Source organism: Neoarius graeffei, chromosome 15 (genome assembly GCF_027579695.1).
Source record: "Neoarius graeffei isolate fNeoGra1 chromosome 15, fNeoGra1.pri, whole genome shotgun sequence".
Lineage (NCBI taxonomy): Eukaryota > Metazoa > Chordata > Actinopteri > Siluriformes > Ariidae > Neoarius > Neoarius graeffei.
In genome coordinates, this window is record NC_083583.1 from 64578380 (window position 1) to 64598820 (window position 20441).

Here is a 20441-nt window from a genome sequence, read left to right on the forward strand (position 1 = left end):
TTTTTGAGATATAAACTTGCTTCAAAGTAGATAATCTATATTGTTCATTACACAATGTAGCTTTTCCATGGATTCTTTGAGGCTCTGAGCATTTCAGTTGCACTGGATGGATCAGTAGCACAGACAACACAAGCGGTCAGTCTATACCATTTACAGCAATGGAACTCAAGCAGCTTCGTTAATACTTCCTGGAGTCTCACACATGTGATTCTTTGGATCATGCATTGTCAGGCCACTCATCATTAAATTCATGTGATTGTCAGTTCTGGAGACTATTTTTAAGATACAGCAGGATGTTTAAAGTCCATCACGTATGTTATGGCACATTATATGCACCTCTGGATCACATGTCCACAAGGGGAAGTCGGTGCAAAAAACGCTTATTTCTTCTGCAAAAACTGCCAGTGCATAATGGTGTAATTATAAATTCTTCACTTTATGCACACAAACATGCGCGCGCACACACACACACACACACACACACACACACACGCACACACACTGTCTCTTATAAGCACATACACTCACAGATCACTGTGAAACCATTTAACATATACAAAGACATGCTCATACACATGCACAATATTTCAGTCAACACACACACACACACACCGAGACGCATTTAAAGACACACAGATTTGTCTACACTTGTGATATAATCTGCATATTAAAACTGGATGAGCGAGACTGTTTGGACAGAGGGCTTGCAGAGGAAAAGGGACTTCCAGGCGAGAGCAGATCTTGGCTTCTTGATGCCTGCCTGAGTTGCATTTCCTGCAGGCTGACAGCTGACAAACAGTGAGCCCGATCTGCACTCAGGCTTCCAAATGACAAGCTATCTGTGGGCCCAGATGAGCCATTAAAACCGGTGCAGTCCAGGGATTTACTGGAAGATGTGCTAGCAGTTCTGGCTGGAGGACCAACAAATGGGGGCAGGTAATGTGGGTCTAGGAACCTCCTGGCCATGCTGGGGCTTGGGCTTCTGCTGCTCTCGGCAGTGCGGAGCGTGATGGCTGGAGGAGGCGATTGGTGGTGTTGGTGGCGTGTCCACAAAGCAGCTCTGGTCTCGAAAGACATGTTCACTGCTGGGTCCCGGGACAGACGCACTCCTGCAACTCGGTCCCTCTTCATACTGCTGGGCTGGCTACTACTGGAGGCCCCGGAGGAAAAGCCCTCATCTGGGTCAAATGAGTCCTCACCGCAGCTTCCACCATCAGCTTCTGGGGCACAGACAGGCAAAAAGGTCAACAAATAAGAAAGGGAAGAGACCATAACCTTTAATGTTTTAAATGTTATCTCTATCCATTATATCAGTAGTATATGTGTGAATACCATTGACAAGAACTGACACATTGGAAAAACCTGTTGACTTGAAAGTTATTTATAATGTAAGCAAAAGTTGTTGGAAGCCACCAGTACTCTCTAACCACAAAGCTATACAACCCCAATTCCAAAAAAGTTGGGTCACTGTGTAAACTGTAAATAAAAACAGAATGCAATAATTTGCAAATCATGGAAACCATACATTTCGTTGAAAATAGTACAAAGACAACATATCAAATGTTGATACAGGGAAATTTTCTTGTTTAGTTGACCTGGCGACTTGTCCAGGGTCCCCGCCTTTCGCCAGTAGTCAGCTGGGATAGGCTCCAGCTTGCCTGTGACCCTATAGAACAGGATAAAGCAGCTAGAGATAATGAGATGAGATGAGATGAGATGAGATGAGATGAAGCGCAAAACATGACAGAGGAGACCCCAAACTGTTGAGCAACTGAAACTGTATATCAGGCAAGAATGGGACAACATTTCTCTTTCAAAACTACAGCAACTGGTCTCCTCAATTCCCAAACGTTTAACGTATTGTTAATGTCCTCTACTTTTAGCAACACGTTTGGGACGTTAACAATACATTAAATGCTTGGGAACTGAGGAGACCAATGACTGTAGTTTTGACAGAGAAATGTTTTCCCATTCTTGCCTGATATACAGTTTCAATTGCTCAACAGTTTGGGGTCTCCTCTGTCATGTTTTGCGCTTCATAATGCACTAAATGTTTTAAATGGGAGACAGGTCTGGACTGCAGGCAGGCCAGTTTAGCACCCGGACTCTTTTACTACGGAGCCATGCAGTTTTAATATGTGCAGAAAGCGGTTTGGCATTGTCTTGCTGAAAGAAGGAAGGCCTCCCCTGAAAAGGATTTTGTCTGGATGGCAGCATATTGCTCTGAAATGTGTGTATATATCATTCAGCATTAATGATGCCTTCCCAGATGTACAAGGTACCCATGTCATGTGCACTAATGCCCCCTCATACCATCACAGATGCTGGATTTTGAACTGTGTACTGATAACAAGCCAGATGGTCCCTCTCCTCTTTAGCCTGGAGGACATGGTGTCCATGATTTCTAAAAAGAATTTCTGCTTTTGATTCATCAGACCTCGGGACAATTTTCCACTTCGCCTCAGTCCATCGTAAACGAGCTCGGGCCCAGAGAAGGTGGTGGTGTTTCTGGATATTGTTTATATCTGGTTTTAACTTGCATTTGTGGATGCAGTCATGAACTGTTTTCACAGATGATGGTTTTCTGAAGTGTTCCTGAGCCCATACGATGATTTCCACTACAGACACGTGTCTGCTTTTAATGCAGTGTCTCCTGAGGGCCTGAAGATCACAGGCATCCAATGTCAGTTTTCAGCCTTGTCTCTTGCATACAGAGATTTCTCCAGATTCTCTGAATCCTTTAATGATATTATGGACCATAGATGATGTGATCACCAAATTCTTTGCAGTTTTACATTGAGTAACGTTATTCTTAAATTGTTGCACTGTTTGCCTTAGTCTTTCACAGAGCAGTGAACTCCTCCCCATCTTTACTTCTGAGAGACTCCGCCTCTCTGGGATGCTCTTTTTATACCCAATCAAGTTACTGACCTGTTGCCAATTAACCATTTTTTCTATATTACACAACTTTTTCAGTCTTTTGTTGCCCTGTCCCAACTTTTCTAAAACGTTTTGCTGACATCAAATTCAAAATGAGCATATATTTTTCAAATAATAATAAAATTTCCCTGTATCAACATTTGATATGTTGTCTTTGTACTATTTTCAATGAAATATAGGGTTTCCCTGATTTGCAAATCTTCACATTCTGGTTTTATTTACGTTTTACACAATGTCACAACTTTTTTTGGAATTGAGGTCGTATACTGGGTACAAGGTGGGACACATTCACACCTAGGTGGCAATGTAGCTAGTCCACATTTTTGGGACATGGAAGGAAACCACAGAACCAGTAACGCTACTCGCTGCACCACCATGCTGCCAGTAAAAAGTACTCACAGGTACACACTGTATGATATATGAGAGGTCATACAAACCAATGCTAAACCAACCCCTGATTGGTTAATTCACATGAACAAAACAAACAAACAAACAAAACCCCCCAAAAACCAACTCCTTTTAATCAGTCAGTCAGTGATGATGTTTAAATGCTTGCAGGTGTGTTTGCTTATTGTGTTGACTGCACATGAGAGAAAAGAAGAAAAGCAAGTGTATTAATGACAGTATTTATAAAGACACCGAGGAATATTTCTCAGCGGCTGCCACGCATGCCACGAATAGCCTGTTGTCTACAATTCCATCTCAAACAGTATACTCCTGTACTAAACCATGTTTTATTAATATTATCACTTTGATATATTGTGTAGTGCCATGGTAGGAGTCCGCAATCTGTGAATGTGATGGAGTGTGAAATGGTAATAGGAGCATTTCCACAAGAAATGTGGTATTCATGATAATACAGTTCAGAAAAATGGAACAATACCTTATGATAGTTGTTGTACACTTACAAGGTGACTCACGAATACGAATGTTGATTTATTCAAGTCTTCAAATTGTGTAATTGGTGATGAGTTATTACTGCAGTACATTACTTGAATTACACACATAAATTTACTGAAAATCACAAAACGCAGTTTCAAACTTAATGACTGGGGGGGGACAGATACAAAACAAATCCATAAAATAAGACAAATATGACTTGCCATTCAATGAGTACAACAAAAAAAAAAAAGGCACCCAATAAAAGGAGAAACTGGCAGTCTGTGTCTATGGTAGCTGATGCACAACAATCACTGATTTAGTGCGCACCATGCTCAAAGGTGCCCTTTATTTGTTTAGTCATTTTCAGCTCTGTGAGCTTTACTTTTTGTGGAAATATTTCTAAAATATTCTAGAAAAAATATGCTATTAAAATGTACAGTATATATTTTTCACATATATGTTTATTGAGGGGCGGCACGGTGGTGTAGTGGTTAGCGCTGTCGCCTCACAGCAAGAAGGTCCTGGGTTCGAGCCCCGTGGCCGGCGAGGGCCTTTCTGTGTGGAGTTTGCATGTTCTCCCCGTGTCCGCGTGGGTTTCCTCCGGGTGCTCCGGTTTCCCCCACAGTCCAAAGACATGCAGGTTAGGTTAACTGGTGACTCTAAATTGACTGTAGGTGTGAATGTGAGTGTGAATGGTTGTCTGTGTCTATGTGTCAGCCCTGTGATGACCTGGCGACTTGTCCAGGGTGTACCCCGCCTTTCGCCTGTAGTCAGCTGGGATAGGCTCCAGCTTGCCTGCGACCCTGTAGAAGGATAAAGCGGCTAGAGATAATGAGATGAGATGAGATGTTTATTGAGGGGTGGTATGGTGGTGCCTTACACTGATAAGGTTCTGGGTTTGAACCTCGTGGCTGACCGGGGCCTTTCTGTGTGGAGTTTGCATGTTCTCCTCGTGTCTGTGTGGGTTTCCTCCATAAGTCCAAATATATGTGGATTAGGTCAACTGACTACTCTAAATTACCCATGTATGTGAATGTGAGTGTGAATGTTCATCTGTGCTTTAGCACAGATTGGAGAGCTGCCCAGGGTGTACCCCACTTCTCGCCCAAAGCCAGTTGGGATTGACACCATCTTCCCTGTAACCCTAACAGATCAGTGGTATCGATAATGGATGGATAGATAGATGGATGATAATGGATAATAATAATCTTTGATAATCTCCATCATGCTATAGATGTGGTATAACTCCATTTCCAGAAAAGTTGGGATGTTTTCCAAAATGCAATAAAAAAAAAAATATGTGATTCACTAATACGTGTGAACGTTTATTTAACTGACAAAAGTACACAGAAAAGATTTTCAATAGTTTTACTGACCAACTTAATTGTATTTTGTATATATATAAGTGAAGCTAGAATTTAATGCCTGCAACACACTCAAAAAAGTTGGGACAGAGGCATTATTACCATTGTGTTACATCACCTTTCCTTTTAACAACACTTTTTAATCGTATGGGATCTGAGGATACAAATTGTTGTAGTTGTGCAATTGGAATTTTTGTCCATTCTTGCGTGAGCCACGACTTCAGCTGCTCAACAGTCCGTGGTGGCCGTTGTCTGATTCCCCTCTTCATGGTGCACCATACATTCTCAATAAGAGAGAGATCTGGACTGGCAGCAGGCCAGTCAAGCACATGCACTCTTTGTCGACAAAGCCACGTTGTTGTAGCCTGTGCAGAATGAGGCCTGGCATTATCCTGCATGGACTTCCCGGGAAGAGACATTGCCTTAATGAATATGTCTCTCTAAAATCCCAATATATCAATGGTACCTTCACACACATGCAGCTCACCCATGCTGTGGGCACTGATGCACCCCATACAATCACAGATGCTGGCACTTGCCCCTTTCTCTGATAATGAACTGGATGATCGTGTTCACCTTTGGCACTGAGAACTCGATGTCTGGTTTCCCTGAAAACAAGCTGAAATGTGAACTCATCTGACCACAGCACGTTTCCACTGTCTTTCGGTCTGTCTGAGATGAGTTCTGGCTCAGAGAAATCGGTAGCGTTTCTGCATAGAATTGATGAATGGCTTCCTCCTCGTGTAGTACAGTTTCAGGTTGCATTTCTGAATGCAACGGTGGACTTTGTTAAGTGACAACGGTTCTCCGAAGTATTCCCGAGCCCATGTGGCTATTTTTGTCACGTTCGCGTGATGGTTTCTCAGGCAGTGCCACCTGAGGGCCTGAAGGTCCCACACATTTAACAGTGGTTTCCGACCTCGCCCTTTATGCACTGAGATGTCTCCGAATTCCCTGAATCTTTTCACAATAATATGTTCTGTAGATTTTGAAAGACCTACAATCTTGTGTTGAGAAATGTTTTTTTTTGAACTGACGAACAATTCTCTCATGAATTTTGCCACAAAGGACTGAGCCACGCCCCATCCTTGCTTGCAAAGACCGAGCCTTTGGTGCTGCTCCTTTTATCCCCAATCATGCTGCTTTTTGTGGAATCTTCCAAAATGGTGTTACTTAAATATCCTATCAACTTTTCAGTCTTATTTTGCCTCTGAACCAACTTTTTTTTGAGTGTGTTGCAGGCATCAAATTATGACTTCATTTATATTTACAAAATATAATTAAGTTGTTCAGTAAAATGAATGAAAATCTTTTCTTTGTACTTTTGTCAGTTAAATAAAGGTTCACATGAATTAACAAATTACAGATTTTTATTTTTACTGCATTTTGGAAAATATCCCAACTTTTCTGGAAATGGGGTTGCAGATGTAGTTGGAAAACCACTAGAGAATTAGTGAGCCAGATATAAATTGATGAATGGGAAAGAGATATTGCCCCATTTCTACAAATCTGAGTAACAGTCAGAGTAACACTGTGCACTACAACACAAGTTCTGGCTTGTCAAGCTAACTTTGGGTTAATGCCACTTTTAAACTTTTAAAGATTGCAAAATTAACAAATTTTCTCCTTCAGTTAACTTTAAAATCTTGATTGTTGAGCTACGTCAGTCTTTTTGAAAAAGGAACCAAATTTGCTACGCTTGCTTTGTGACATACCTTCAGATAGCTTGATCAGCAAGACATTCAATAGATATAAGGGTATTTCAGTGATATGGGGTCTGTCTCAGGGTTGCACCACTAAACACATTCTACATTCAATACAAATCAACAACTATCAGCCATGTTGGTTCAACAGCAGGAGTTTCTACTGGTTTAGATCTTCATCAGCCCTGCCTACCCCCTCTCACAGATCGATGGACGGTGCTCGTTGTCCATCCACAGGGTACCGGACTGGGTGATTTTTTCAGGGGAGAGAACAGACTCGGTGCAGTGGAGGAATAGAAGTCAGCCAAGGTTGAGAAATCAAAACAGCCTGAGATGAAGACAATGAGTGCTCGCTAAACAGAGGGGCAGATCTGCGACAGTAAAATGACTCTTTGTCTGACAACAAACTGAATTTATATATTTGGAAAATACACCACCGGCTTTTAGTCCAGGCATTTCAATACTATGATCAGATAAACTGAAAAAAGATCAACTCAATGGGGAAACAAATGAAAATGAACAGAATGAGAGGAAACTCAATGCAACATCCAACGTTTTTCTGTCCTGTATTCACTGCCATATGTGTAAATGCATGTGTAGGTGTTTGTACCCTCTCGTTTCCAGCGGAGTCTGCGGATGGAAGCAGCAGTGATGGCTGTCTGAGAGACGCGTTTGTTTGTGGGTGTAGCTTCAACCTCCAGAAGATTCCGTGTGCCTTCTGGTGGTCGAGGTGGCAGGGAACATCTCATCGCATTTGCTATCTAAAACAAGTGCATATGCATAAGCGTTATTTTTAATATATATGTAGTGTTCTTATGCTGTGAAAGGTCACAATGTAACAGTGTAATATATTTTCATGTCCAGTTTCTTTTTACATTTTATCATCATGTGGTCAGAAACATCAAACTCACTCCAGTGACATGGTAATGTTATGTCATTATTATTGACTAAAAGCAGAAAAAAAGCTGTTACTAGTAAAGGCTTGGCGTATAGCTCTAGTTGCGCTCTGTACAAGATGTCCTCCAAAGCTTCTCTTCCGAGTTCCCATTGGCCATTGTAGCTGCAATAAAAGACACACAGCATGTTAGCACATTCTCTAAGTAACGAACATGAAAGAAATTAAACAAGTTCTTTGTCTTCATTGTTGCACGAGAGAGTCTCATCTCATTATCTCTAGCCGCTTTATCCTGTTCTACAGGGTCACAAGCAAGCTGGAGCCTATCCCAGCTGACTACGGGCAAAAGGCAGGGTACACCCTGGACAAGTCGCCAGGTCATCACAGGGCTGACACATAGACACAGACAACCATTCACACTCACATTCACACCTACGGTCAATTTAGAGTCACCAGTTAACCTAACCTGCATGTCTTTGGACTGTGGGGGAAACCGGAGCACCCGGAGGAAACCCACGCGGACACGGGGAGAACATGCAAACTCCGCACAGAAAGGCCCTCGCCGGCCACGGGGCTCGAACCCGGACCTTCTTGCTGTGAGGCGACAGCGCTAACCACTACACCACCGTGCCGCCCGGCGCACAATCAACAAAGAAGATTTATTCTTCTTATTAAGGGAAGTGAAATGAGCACTGCCAGAGGACATCACTAAAGCCTTTCGAAGAGGACTTATTGAACTCACATTGCATGATAAACTGCAGTCAGCATCTGCACCATGAACTCCGGATCCAGACGCATGCGGTTGCATGATTCTCTCCACAACTTCTGCTGTTGACGTGGGTAGCCACATACACACAATCTGAGTAAACAAAACCAAACCAAACCAGAAGGAAGGTGTGATGTTCAAGAGAAGGGAACGTACAAGAAGTACATACACTTCTTAACTAAGACTCATTAATGCCTAGCTTATTTGGGAAATCATTGATTATTTCTTTATGCATGGAATCTTTAAGGTTTTGATTATGTATGCATATTTAAGATAACCGTGGCCTTTGCTCATTTAACATCATCAATAGTCCATTAATTTACTCTTTGTCAAGCCCTTTACTGCCAGCGAGAGACAGAGAGTCAGGCAGCAGAAAAAGGAGAAGATATAAATAATAAAAGATGATCAGGACAGTATTACCGCGAGCTCATTCTGCAGACTGATTGATGGGAGGAAGCTGGCATGTAGACCACAGCAGAGTTGTAGCAGAGCATGAGGAAAGATAGCACCTCAAACCTACATACAGTCAGGACATACACACCACCATTGAACAAAACAAATAAACAAAAACAAAAACCTTAAATTATCACCATCTCCCCAACTGAAGATTAGTCACTATAGTTTACATGATAATCTGTTTTATATTCACCCATAATATATTATACACGTTCATCATCCACTTCAATACGAACACCTGTACACCGGCTCATGTATGCAGTTCTCTAATCAGCCAATCCCTTGACAGCAGCACAATGCATAAAATCATGCAGATACAAATCAAGAGCTTCAGTTAATTTTCACTTCAAACATCAGAATGGGAAAAATTCAAGTGATCACTAAAAGTGATCTCACTTTTAGTGACCTCAAAGTGTGCCTTTCTTTCACTGTGGTATGGGTGTTGGTTTGAGCCAGATGGACTGGTTTGAGTATCTCAGAAACTGCTGACCTCCTAGGGTTTTCATACACAACAGTCTCTCGAGTTTACACAGACAGAATGGTGCGAAAAACAAAAAAACACTGAATATACAACACTGACAGGTCTTTGGGTAGAAATTTCTTGTTGATCAGAGAGGTCAGAGAAAAATGGCCAGATTGGTTCGAGCTGCCAGGAAGGATATAGTAACTCAGATAATCACTCTTTACAACCGTGGTGAGCAGAAAAGCATCTCAGTATGCACAAAAAATACTGAACCTCCCCCCCCTTCCATTTTTCCCCATTCTGATGTTTGAATGTGAACGTTACCTGAAGCTCTTGATTTGAATCTGGATGATTTTATGCATTGTGCTGCTGCCACAGGATTGACTGATTGGATACCTGCCTAAATGAGCAGGTATATAGGTGTGTCTAATAAAGTGGATGCTGAATGAGCCATAAAATTAAAAACACTGACAGGTGAAGTGAATAACTTTGATTATCTCATTACAATGGTACCAGTTCTTGAAGTTGATATGTTGGAAGCAGGAAAAATGGGCAAGCGTAAGGATCTCAGCGACTTTGAGAAGGGCCATATTTTGATGGCTAGATGACTGGGTCTGAGCATCTCCAAAATGGCACATCTTGTGGGGTGTTCCTGGTATGCAGTGGTTAGTACCAAACAAAAGTGGTCCAAGGAAGGACAACTGGTGAACCACTGACAGGGTCATGGGTGTCGAAATCTCATTGATTCTCATGTGGCACAAAGGCTAGTCCATATGGTCCAATCCCACAGAAGAGCTACTGTAGCACAAACTGCTGAAAAAGTTAATGCTGATAGCTTTCTGTTTTAGCCAGTGTTAACTTTTTCAGCAGTTTGTGCTACACTAGCTCTGTGGGATTGGACCATATGGGCTATCCTTCGTGCTCCATGTGAATCAGATCCTTACACTTACCCATTTTTTCTGCTTCCAACATATCAACTTTGAGAACTGATTGCTCTCTTGCTGCCTCATATATCCCACCCCTTGACAGGTGACACTGTAATAACATCCATCCATTTTCTGTAACTGCTTATCCTGAACAGGGTCGCAGGCAAGCTGGAGCCTATCCCAGCTGACTATGGGCGAAAGGCGGGGTACACCCTGGACAAGTCGCCAGATCATCGCAGGGCTGACACATAGAGACAAGCAACCATTCACACTCACATTCGCACCTACGGTCAATTTAGAGCCACTAATTAGCCTAACCCTCAATTCTTTGAACTGTGGGGGAAACCAGAGCACCCGGAGGAAACCCACACAGATACGGGGAGAACATGCAAACTCCACACAGAAAAGCCCCCGTCGGCCGCTGGGCTCAAACCCAGAACCTTCTTACTGTAAGGCGGCAGTGCTAACTACTACACCACCATGCCGCCACTATAACAACATAATCCACGTAATTCACTTTAACTGTCAGTGTTTTTGATTTTATGGCTGTATATTAATATATTCACCATTACCAGTTTCTAAAAGCTGTCTGGTTTACTAGTAACCTATTTGAATGTAAAGGATGGAAACCCACATTCTGGTCACACTGCATGCTGAATTGATTCCATCATTTATATCAGGACTAAATGACTAAGAAGCAGAAACCATTGTCCACCAAGTAGAAAATTAGACACTAAGAGTGTCAATAGTGATGCCTGCCCCACCAAAAAGTGTAGTCCTTCTTGTTACTAATTTGTATACCTCAAATACACTTAAAATGTACTTCAGACAGGAAGGATGTTATTGAAGAAAAACAATTTCATCCATTTGCCCTTGCCGTGACCTTCATCCTGTTCCAAATTCCAATATCTAATCAGTTCATCTGCTGGTTAAAATGGTTAAAATTCCATATCAATCCTATAAACCTTCAGCCACTCATTCTTGAGATATTGAGCTAATAAGAGTCTCAGAAGGATGGACGGATGGACAGAGCTAGTGGCAGGGGTATAAAAAGTCTATGGTGAATGTCAAAGAGGTCGATCATTTGACCAAACTGGATTTCATTCTCAATTGCCATCCCTGCAGAAAGCAAAGTAATTATGATTCGTGAACTTCTTTGACCAGGAGGTATTGAGTACTGACATTACTGTTCAAGCAGTAAAAAATAAAAAAACCTGCAAGACCCAATTAATATGATATTAACTGAAAGATGTTCTGTGAGAAGAAAATGGTCAGATATAGATCATGTATGGAAATATGGAAAAGTTGAATCAAAAATTTGGCTATAAAAACTGTCTATAAAATGACACACCTTCCACTTGATTAATGTGGCTGTCAAAATATTTTGCTCCCTACAGTTTTTTATATTGCTTACTAAATGGAAATATAATTCAACGTGATACCTGTTTTGAGAAGTAAACGTTTCTCTCTGGGGCAGCAGGCCACTGTATACCACTCTGATCAGGTCGTGTTGGCTCAACGCTCCCTCTGTCAGAGCCATGGAGCCCAGACTGGAGGGCTACAACAGACACACAGCACATACTAGAGAATATAAAGGACCAGAACATCAAGGACGTAGTAGCTCATCTGGCCTGCCATCAAAATGACCATGACTACCAAAACATGAAACAGAACTGAAATGCGATAATGTGAGAGAGGACCAACCTCCACGACAAACTGTTTACAGCAGGAAAATCAACAAAGGACTGAATTTTGTTCCCCGAGGGAAGATCAACCCAAAACATCAATCAGAACTGAATTCGCATGATAAATGAGAGAGGAGATACAATTCTATTCTAGTCAGAAGAAAATGTGTTAAGTTGACCTAATTACTAATTTGTTTGTAAAAATTGACAATACAATGACCAAAATTTGTGCAGAAGGACTAGTTCTTTCAAATAAAACAATCAGAACTGAAATCCATTCAGAACTGAGGGAGGAGATACGATTTAACTGAAAAGAAACAAAGTTGTACACAAAGTTGTAAAAAAAATTGTTTACAATAAGAAATCAACAAACAAACGACCAAGTTTTGTTCCTCAAGGGAAGCTCAACCCAAAACATCGATCAGAACTGAAATCGGGTGAGAACTGCGAGAGGAAATACAATTCTAATGAGAAGTTGCAAAATTCGTGAATTTGACCTAATTAGCAGTTCGTTAGCAAAAATTTGACAAAACAATGACCAAGTTTTGTGTGGAGTGATGAAACAAAACAATCAGAATAGGAATCTGTGGAGAACTGATGGAGGAGATACGATTTAACTGAATTGTGGATGACGGATGCCACGCTGTGGCCTTATGGACAGATGAGCTAACAAGACAGGAACGCCTATGTTTTAACTAAAATTCTTATGTAGAAATGAAGAGGAAAATTAATTAGGTCACCACAGAGAAAGTAATGGCACACTGAGTGACTCCTTTGGTGTCGTCACATGTACAGTGGGGCAAAAAAGCATTTAGTCAGCCACCAATTGTGCAAGTTCTCCCACTTAAAAAGATGAGAGAGGCCTGTAATTTTCATCATAGGTACACTTCAACTATGAGAGACAGAATGGGGGGAAAGAAACCAGGAAATCACATTGTAGGATTTTTAATGAATTAATTGGTAAATTCCTCAGTAAAATAAGTATTTGGTCACCTACAAACAAGCAAGATTTCTGGCTCTCACAGACCTGTAACAACTTCTTTAAGAGGCTCCTCTGTCCTCCACTCATTACCTGTATTAATGGCACCTGTTTGAACTCGTTATCAGTATAAAAGACACCTGTCCACAACCTCAAACAGTCACACTCCAAACTCCACTATGGCCAAGACCAAAGAGCTGTCAAAGGGCACCAGAAACAAAATTGTAGACCTGCACCAGGCTGGGAAGACTGAATCTGCAATAGGTAAGCAGCTTGGTGTGAAGAAATCAACTGTGGGAGCAATTATTAGAAAATGGAAGACATACAAGACCACTGATAATCTCCCTCGATCTGGGGCTCCATGCAAGATCTCACCCCGTGGGGTCAAAATGATCACAAGAATGGTGAGCAAAAATCCCAGAACCCCACGGGGGTCCTAGTGAATGACCTGCAGAGAGCTGGGACCAAAGTAACAAAGGCTACCATCAGTAACACACTACGCTGCCAGGGACTCAAATCCTGCAGTGCCAGACGTGTCCCCCTGCTTAAGCCAGTACATCTCCAGGCCCGTCTGCAATTTGCTAGAGAGCATTTGGATGATCTAGAAGAGGACTGGGAGAATGTCATATGGTCAGATGAAACCAAAATAGAACTTTTTGGTAAAAACTCAACTTGTCGTGTTTGGAGGAGAAAGAATGCTGAGTTGCATCCAAAGAACACCATACCTACTGTGAAGCATGGGGGTGGAAACATCATGCTTTGGGGCTGTTTTTCTGCAAAGGGACCAGGACGACTGATCCGTGTAAAGGAAAGAATGAATGGGGCCATGTATCGTGAGATTTTGAGTGAAAACCACCTTCCATCAGCAAGGGCATTGAAGATGAAACGTGGCTGGGTCTTTCAGCATGACAATGATCCCAAACACACCGCCCAGGCAACGAAGGAGTGGCTTCGTAAGAAGCATTTCAAGGTCCTGGAGTGGCCTAGCCAGTCTCCAGATCTCAACCCCATAGAAAATCTTTGGAGGGAGTTGAAAGTCCGTGTTGCCCAGCGACAGCCCCAAAACATCACTGCTCTAGAGGAGATCTGCATGGAGGAATGGGCCAAAATACCAGCAACAGTGTGTGAAAACCTTGTGAAGACTTACAGAAAACGTTTGACCTCTGTCACTGCCAACAAAGGGTATATAACAAAGTATAGAGATGAACTTTTGTTACTGACCAAATACTTATTTTCAACCATGATTTGCAAATAAATTCTTTAAAAATCAGACAATGTGATTTTCTGGATTTTTTTTCTCATTTTGTCTCTCATAGTTGAAGTGTACCTATGATGAAAATTACAGGCCTCTCTCATCTTTTTAAGTGGGAGAACTTGCACAATTGGTGACTGACTAAATACTTTTTTGCCCTACTGTATGATATTCAATTCAGTTTTATTTCTATGTTGCTTTTACCAACTGACACTCACAGCATAGCTTTCCAGATATAACCCATACTGCAACAAGAAATTAAATGACAAAAAAAAAAAAAATCACAAATTTTTAGATGTTTTTGCTTATTAGTTTCTCACTTTGTCAGATCTCATCACCAGACGGGATCCAAAATAGTTAAAGTGGACGCTCAAAACTTTTCAGAAAGTAGAAGAAAGAAAACGATTCTCTATATACAACCCCGATTCCAAAAAAGTTGGGACAAAGTACAAATTGTAAATAAAAACAGAATGCAATGATGTGGAAGTTTCAAAATTCCATATTTTATTCAGAATAGAACATAGATGACATATCAAATGTTTAAACTGAGAAAATGTATCATTTAAAGAGAAAAATTAGGTGATTTTAAATTTCATGACAACAACACATCTCAAAAAAGTTGGGACAAGGCCATGTTTCCCACTGTGAGACATCCCCTTTTCTCTTTACAACAGTCTGGGGACTTGTCTCCTCAGTCTGGGGACTGAGGAGACAAGTTGCTCAAGTTTAGGGATAGGAATGTTAACCCATTCTTGTCTAATGTAGGATTCTAGTTGCTCAACTGTCTTAGGTCTTTTTTGTCGTATCTTCCGTTTTATGATGCACCAAATGTTTTCTATGGGTGAAAGATCTGGACTGCAGGCTGGCCAGTTCAGTACCCGGACCCTTCTTCTACGCAGCCATGATGCTGTAATTGATGCAGTATGTGGTTTGGCATTGTCATGTTGGAAAATGCAAGGTCTTCCCTGAAAGAGATGTCGTCTGGATGGGAGCATATGTTGCTCTAGAACCTGGATATACCTTTCAGCATTGATGGTGCCTTTCCAGATGTGTAAGCTGCCCATGCCACACACACTAATGTAACCCCATACCATCAGAGATGCAGGCTTCTGAACTGAGCGCTGATAACAACTTGGGTCGTCCTTCTCCTCTTTAGTCCGAATGACACGGCGTCCCTGATTTCCATAAAGAACTTCACATTTTGATTCGTCTGACCACAGAACAGTTTTCCACTTTGCCACAGTCCATTTTAAATGAGCCTTGGCCCAGAGAAGACGTCTGCGCTTCTGGATCATGTTTAGATACGGCTTCTTCTTTGAACTATAGAGTTTTAGCTGGCAATGGCGGATGGCACGGTGAATTGTGTTCACAGATAATGTTCTCTGGAAATATTCCTGAGCCCATTTTGTGATTTCCAATACAGAAGCATGCCCGTATGTGATGCAGTGCCGTCTAAGGGCCCGAAGATCACGGGCACCCGGTATAGTTTTCCGGCCTTGACCCTTACGCACAGAGATTCTTCCAGATTCTCTGAATCTTCTGATGATATTATGCACTGTAGATGATGATATGTTCAAACTCTTTGCAATTTTACACTGTCGAACTCCTTTCTGATATTGCTCCACTATTTGTCGGTGCAGAATTAGGGGGATTGGTGATCCTCTTCCCATCTTTACTTCTGAGAGCCGCTGCCACTCCAAGATGCTCTTTTTATATCCAGTCATGTTAATGACCTATTGCCAATTGACCTAATGAGTTGCAATTTGGTCCTCCAGCTATTCCTTTTTTGTACCTTTAACTTTTCCAGCCTCTTATTGCCCCTGTCCCAACTTTTTTGAGATGTGTTGCCATCATGAAATTTCAAATGAGCCAATATTTGGCATGAAATTTCAAAATGTCTCACTTTCAACATTTGATATGTTGTCTATGTTCTATTGTGAATACAATATCAGTTTTTGAGATTTGTAAATTATTGCATTCCGTTTTTATTTACAATTTGTACTTTGTCCCAACTTTTTTGGAATCGGGGTTGTAATTAAACCCTGGATTAAGAGATGAGCTTTGGCACCCCTGCCAAAATCACAGGGCTTTTATTTTGCCTTGTTTGCATTAGGAAAATATGCTAAACCTTTGTGACTTTCTTTCATCATCATCATCATCATCATCATCATGTGCTTATTTACAAGCACTGATATAGTTATACAGTATTAATTCTCATATTATTCACAATGCCTTCGTGGCTATGTTCACTTGCAGAATTCATCTTTCTTTTGTATTAAAGCATTTTAACTGTAAGATTGAATACACACATACTTCACATCTTCATAATAAAGTGGTGTGATGTCTTACCTCATGGTATATGGACGGTTTAGAGAGAGATGGTATGGTGAAGGACAAAAGCTTGCTGTTTCCCTTGCTGTCCACAATCTCCTACAAAAATAAAAGAGGGGAAAAAAATGAGCAGTCAGTTGGGGATCATGTTGAGCCTTTCACAGAGATGTGCTCACCAGGTTATAAATTCCCAGCAATAGAGCCTCTACACAGCCATTGCGGTGGCGATCTCTGCTGGCAGTGTGGTGCAGGTACACCCAGATCAGCTCGGGGAGGAACTGCAACGTGAAGCGGCGTAGTCCCACCTCTGTGCTCCGGTAGAGTTCAAACAGCTGGTGACACACTGGAGCCAAAAGCTGTGGAGACATGTACACTATTGAACAAACGCCATAAGAGTTTTAGGAGCTAATATTAAAGCAGGTGAGTTTTTCCCCTAATTTAGTCTTGGCCAATTCTCATCCACAATTTTGGTCTTCCTTATCATACAACAGCTACCAGTCCAGGAGGGTGAAGGCTATCACAAAGCTTCTGCATCTGTCTGAACTGCTGCTCATGCTGCATCACGGGGGCTGTGTAACAAACTCAGAGGAAAACGCTATCCGCCCATCCATGATTGACTCATGCCGCTGTGACTGATAGTGGAGATACTGTTGCTGTCTTGGACTCCTGGCCATGGATTTTTGAAGCAGATGCATTTAATAAATCCATCTTGCATCACATGCTATGCACTTTTGTGTACACTGTGCACTAGCAGCTTAATTGAACATTAACATTTTGCACCGAGCAGAAATGACAAATTACAGCAACGATACATCATGCCATTAAATCAACGAACATAAACTCCCATAGAAATAACCATCAAATTAAAAATCCCAAAATGGCCATTTGAAACATTTTGTAGCTGTGTTCTTGCTCAGTTCGGTGGCTATTTGGCAAAATCCAAAGTTCTGTACTTAGTACATACTCCAGGTATTAATAGAACAATATATAAAGTATATTACTGAACTGCCCAGTGTGAACACTGGCATGAAAAATATATGCAGTTCACCATTCGAGATGTAGCTACTCTCATAATTAATGTATTTAAATCCACTGGAAGAATTTTGAAATGTTGCCATCTCTGGTGGAAAGATACAATTACAATCTGCTTATTGAACATATACATACAGTGACATGAATGTCATCTTGGATATGAATGCCGTGGCAATATTTGGGCTTTCAGTAATTCCTTTGAACTGTTCTTTTTCTGTGGCAGAATGATTGTACAGCATACATCTTTAATTAAAAAAATCACTAGAATTTGGTGCACAAGTTTTAATTTTCTTTGGGTTTTCTGAAATCAACACAGGGTCAAAATTATACATACAGGGTCAAAAATTTACATACGCTCACTTAGATTATTAATTCAGAGGTGCTGAAACTTCCAAAATGTCTCTTATCTTGCCAAGGCCGAGGTCTCTTAGCTTCTCTGTGCCTTCATAAAAAGGGTTTGTTTACAACACTCAGTAAAATCGGAAAGTCCAAGGAGCTCAGTGCAGATCTGAGAAAGAGGATTGCAGATGTACACAACTCTGGAGTGTCTCTTGGAGCCATTTCTAAACCACTGCAAATTCCAAGATCAGTTCAAACAATTGTATGCAAGTTATTGTGAGGTGTAGTCACTTTGTCAAGCCACTTTGCTTTAAGAAAACCCAAACTGTCACCCTCAGCTGAAAGGAAATTGGCTTGGATGGTCAGGAACAACCTGGGAACCACTATGGCACAGCCCTGCCATGAACTGGAAGCTGATGGATCACTGTCTACAGTTCAGATCACCATGGACTAAGAGATTGCTATCCAAGAAATAACCCCCTGCTCCAAAATTGACATCTTCAAGATTAGCTAAAGTTTGAAGCTGACCACATGGACAAAGAGAGAGCCTTCTGGAGGAAAGCTGTACGGTCAGATGAGACAAAGATTGAATTGTCTGGCCACAATGACCACCATGTACAGAGGGACACTGGACCACCTGGTGGTGGTGGAAGCTCTGGGGCTGTTTTGCTGCCAGTGGAACTGGTTCATTGCACAAAATGGATGGAATAATGAAGAAAGAGGACTACCTCAGAATTCTTCAGCATAAACAATCAGAAACTTGAACACAACATGGGACTTACAACAGGACAATGAACCCAAACACACATCAGAGCTGGTTGTGGAGGATAAAGCAGGCTAACATTAAGCTTAAAACAAGTCCTGACTTCAACCACATTGAAAATATATGGACTGTGCTTATAAGTCGAGTCCATGCCAAGAAATAAAACAAATTTAATTGAACTCCACCAATTCTACCATGAAGAGGTGTGAAATATCCAACCAGAATTCTGCCAGAAGCTTGTTCATGGGAAACAAAAACGTTTGATCAAGGTGAATCGCGAAGAGACATTTTACCCAAATATTAGGTGTGCTGTATGTACATTTTTGACCCTGTATGTATAATTTTGACCCTGTGTTGATTTCAGAAAACTCAAAGAAAATTAAAACTTGTGCACCAAATTCTGTTTTTTTTAATTAAAGATGTATGCTGTACAATCATTCTGCTACAGAAAAAGAACAGTTCAAAGAAATTACTGAAAGCCCAAATATTGCCATGGCATTCATATCCAAGATGACATTCATATCACTGTGTGTAAACTCCTGACCAAGACTGTATATAGGACAGTTCACTCGTAGCTTGCTACCAAATAAGAACACCAATAAATGCCATCGCAATATATAGGTACATTTCCATCGTGCCTGATTCAATTTTGATCTTATCTGATTATTCTTTCTCAGCCCCCTCCCCTGGTTGGCTCTTGCTCTTGCCTGTCACCTTGTAGTCAGACTGTTTTTGTGCCTAAAGCTCAGGCGGGTCGGGATGACGGTTGATGTATCAGAGCTGGTGTATAATGTGTGTTCACATTTCCTGCTGATTCTGATACCCCTCACACAGCGCTGACTGTGAATTACTTTTACGTGATTGTTGGGGGGACTCACAGAGAGTATTCGTTATCCCCTGACTTTGAATATTTGCAAAATACTGTATTACAGTGCTTTTAACATGCAGTATGAGCCTTTTTACTTAGACTGTGCCATAACTCAAATTCCTTCCACATTTCACTTCACACCAATTTTGGCATTAGTTAGTTTAACCATTTTTAATAATAAAGTATTAGTTAGGTATTGGTTAGCTAGTTAGCTAATTTGATTTGCATAGCCATATTTTATGATGGAATTAATGCTGAATGTTAAAAAATGTCTGATTCATTCAAAGTTACAGCTGAACAAACTAAGCAAAACAGTTGAAGGTTATATCCCACAACCTGGTAATCAGGAGCTTTACCTCACTGCTGGGCTGCTCCTGTATGACAGCATATAGTGCAGGCACCAGACCTTTCTTCAGACGCAGGCAGCAAGTATAGCCAGGGATCAGATCATCAGGTAACGTCTATGGAGAAAAAGGGAACTGTATTAAGGAAATGTGCCAATGCTTCCAGACAGGTGGATTGCTTTAGACAATTAAACAAGTAACATACTACCATTGTTTATGTCTACAATATGCTGAGCATGGCCATTTAACCTCTATTTTGCGTCAGGATCGTTAGAGGAAATGGTCTAAGTGACTTTGAAAGAGGGTTCATTATCGAGGTAGAGATTATCGAGGGCAGGAGCTTCAGTCACAAAGACTGCTCAACTGGCTGTATTTTAATAGATACAGTGCATAAACTGATATTCACATTTAGATAAAATGGTAAAGACATCAGTAAAAACTAGATAGAACTCA

The 20441-nt window shown here is 41.2% G+C and overlaps 1 protein-coding gene across 1 annotated transcript in view; it reads right to left on the minus strand.

Annotated features, from left to right (window-relative positions):
* Nucleotides 1-257: 257 nt before the first annotated feature.
* LOC132898943 (hyccin 2) overlaps nt 258-20441 on the minus strand; it is a 33959-nt gene continuing 13775 nt past the window's right edge. The window contains exons 3-12 of the mRNA XM_060940608.1: nt 20001-20105; nt 16819-16998; nt 16661-16741; nt 11838-11953; nt 8971-9066; nt 8527-8643; nt 7862-7949; nt 7500-7650; nt 7083-7217; nt 258-1220 (exon numbers count right to left, since the gene is read on the minus strand). Of these exons, the coding sequence (XP_060796591.1) occupies nt 643-1220; nt 7083-7217; nt 7500-7650; nt 7862-7949; nt 8527-8643; nt 8971-9066; nt 11838-11953; nt 16661-16741; nt 16819-16998; nt 20001-20105 (1647 nt within the window). The 3' untranslated portion in view covers nt 258-642. The remainder of the gene's footprint in view (nt 1221-7082; nt 7218-7499; nt 7651-7861; nt 7950-8526; nt 8644-8970; nt 9067-11837; nt 11954-16660; nt 16742-16818; nt 16999-20000; nt 20106-20441) is intronic.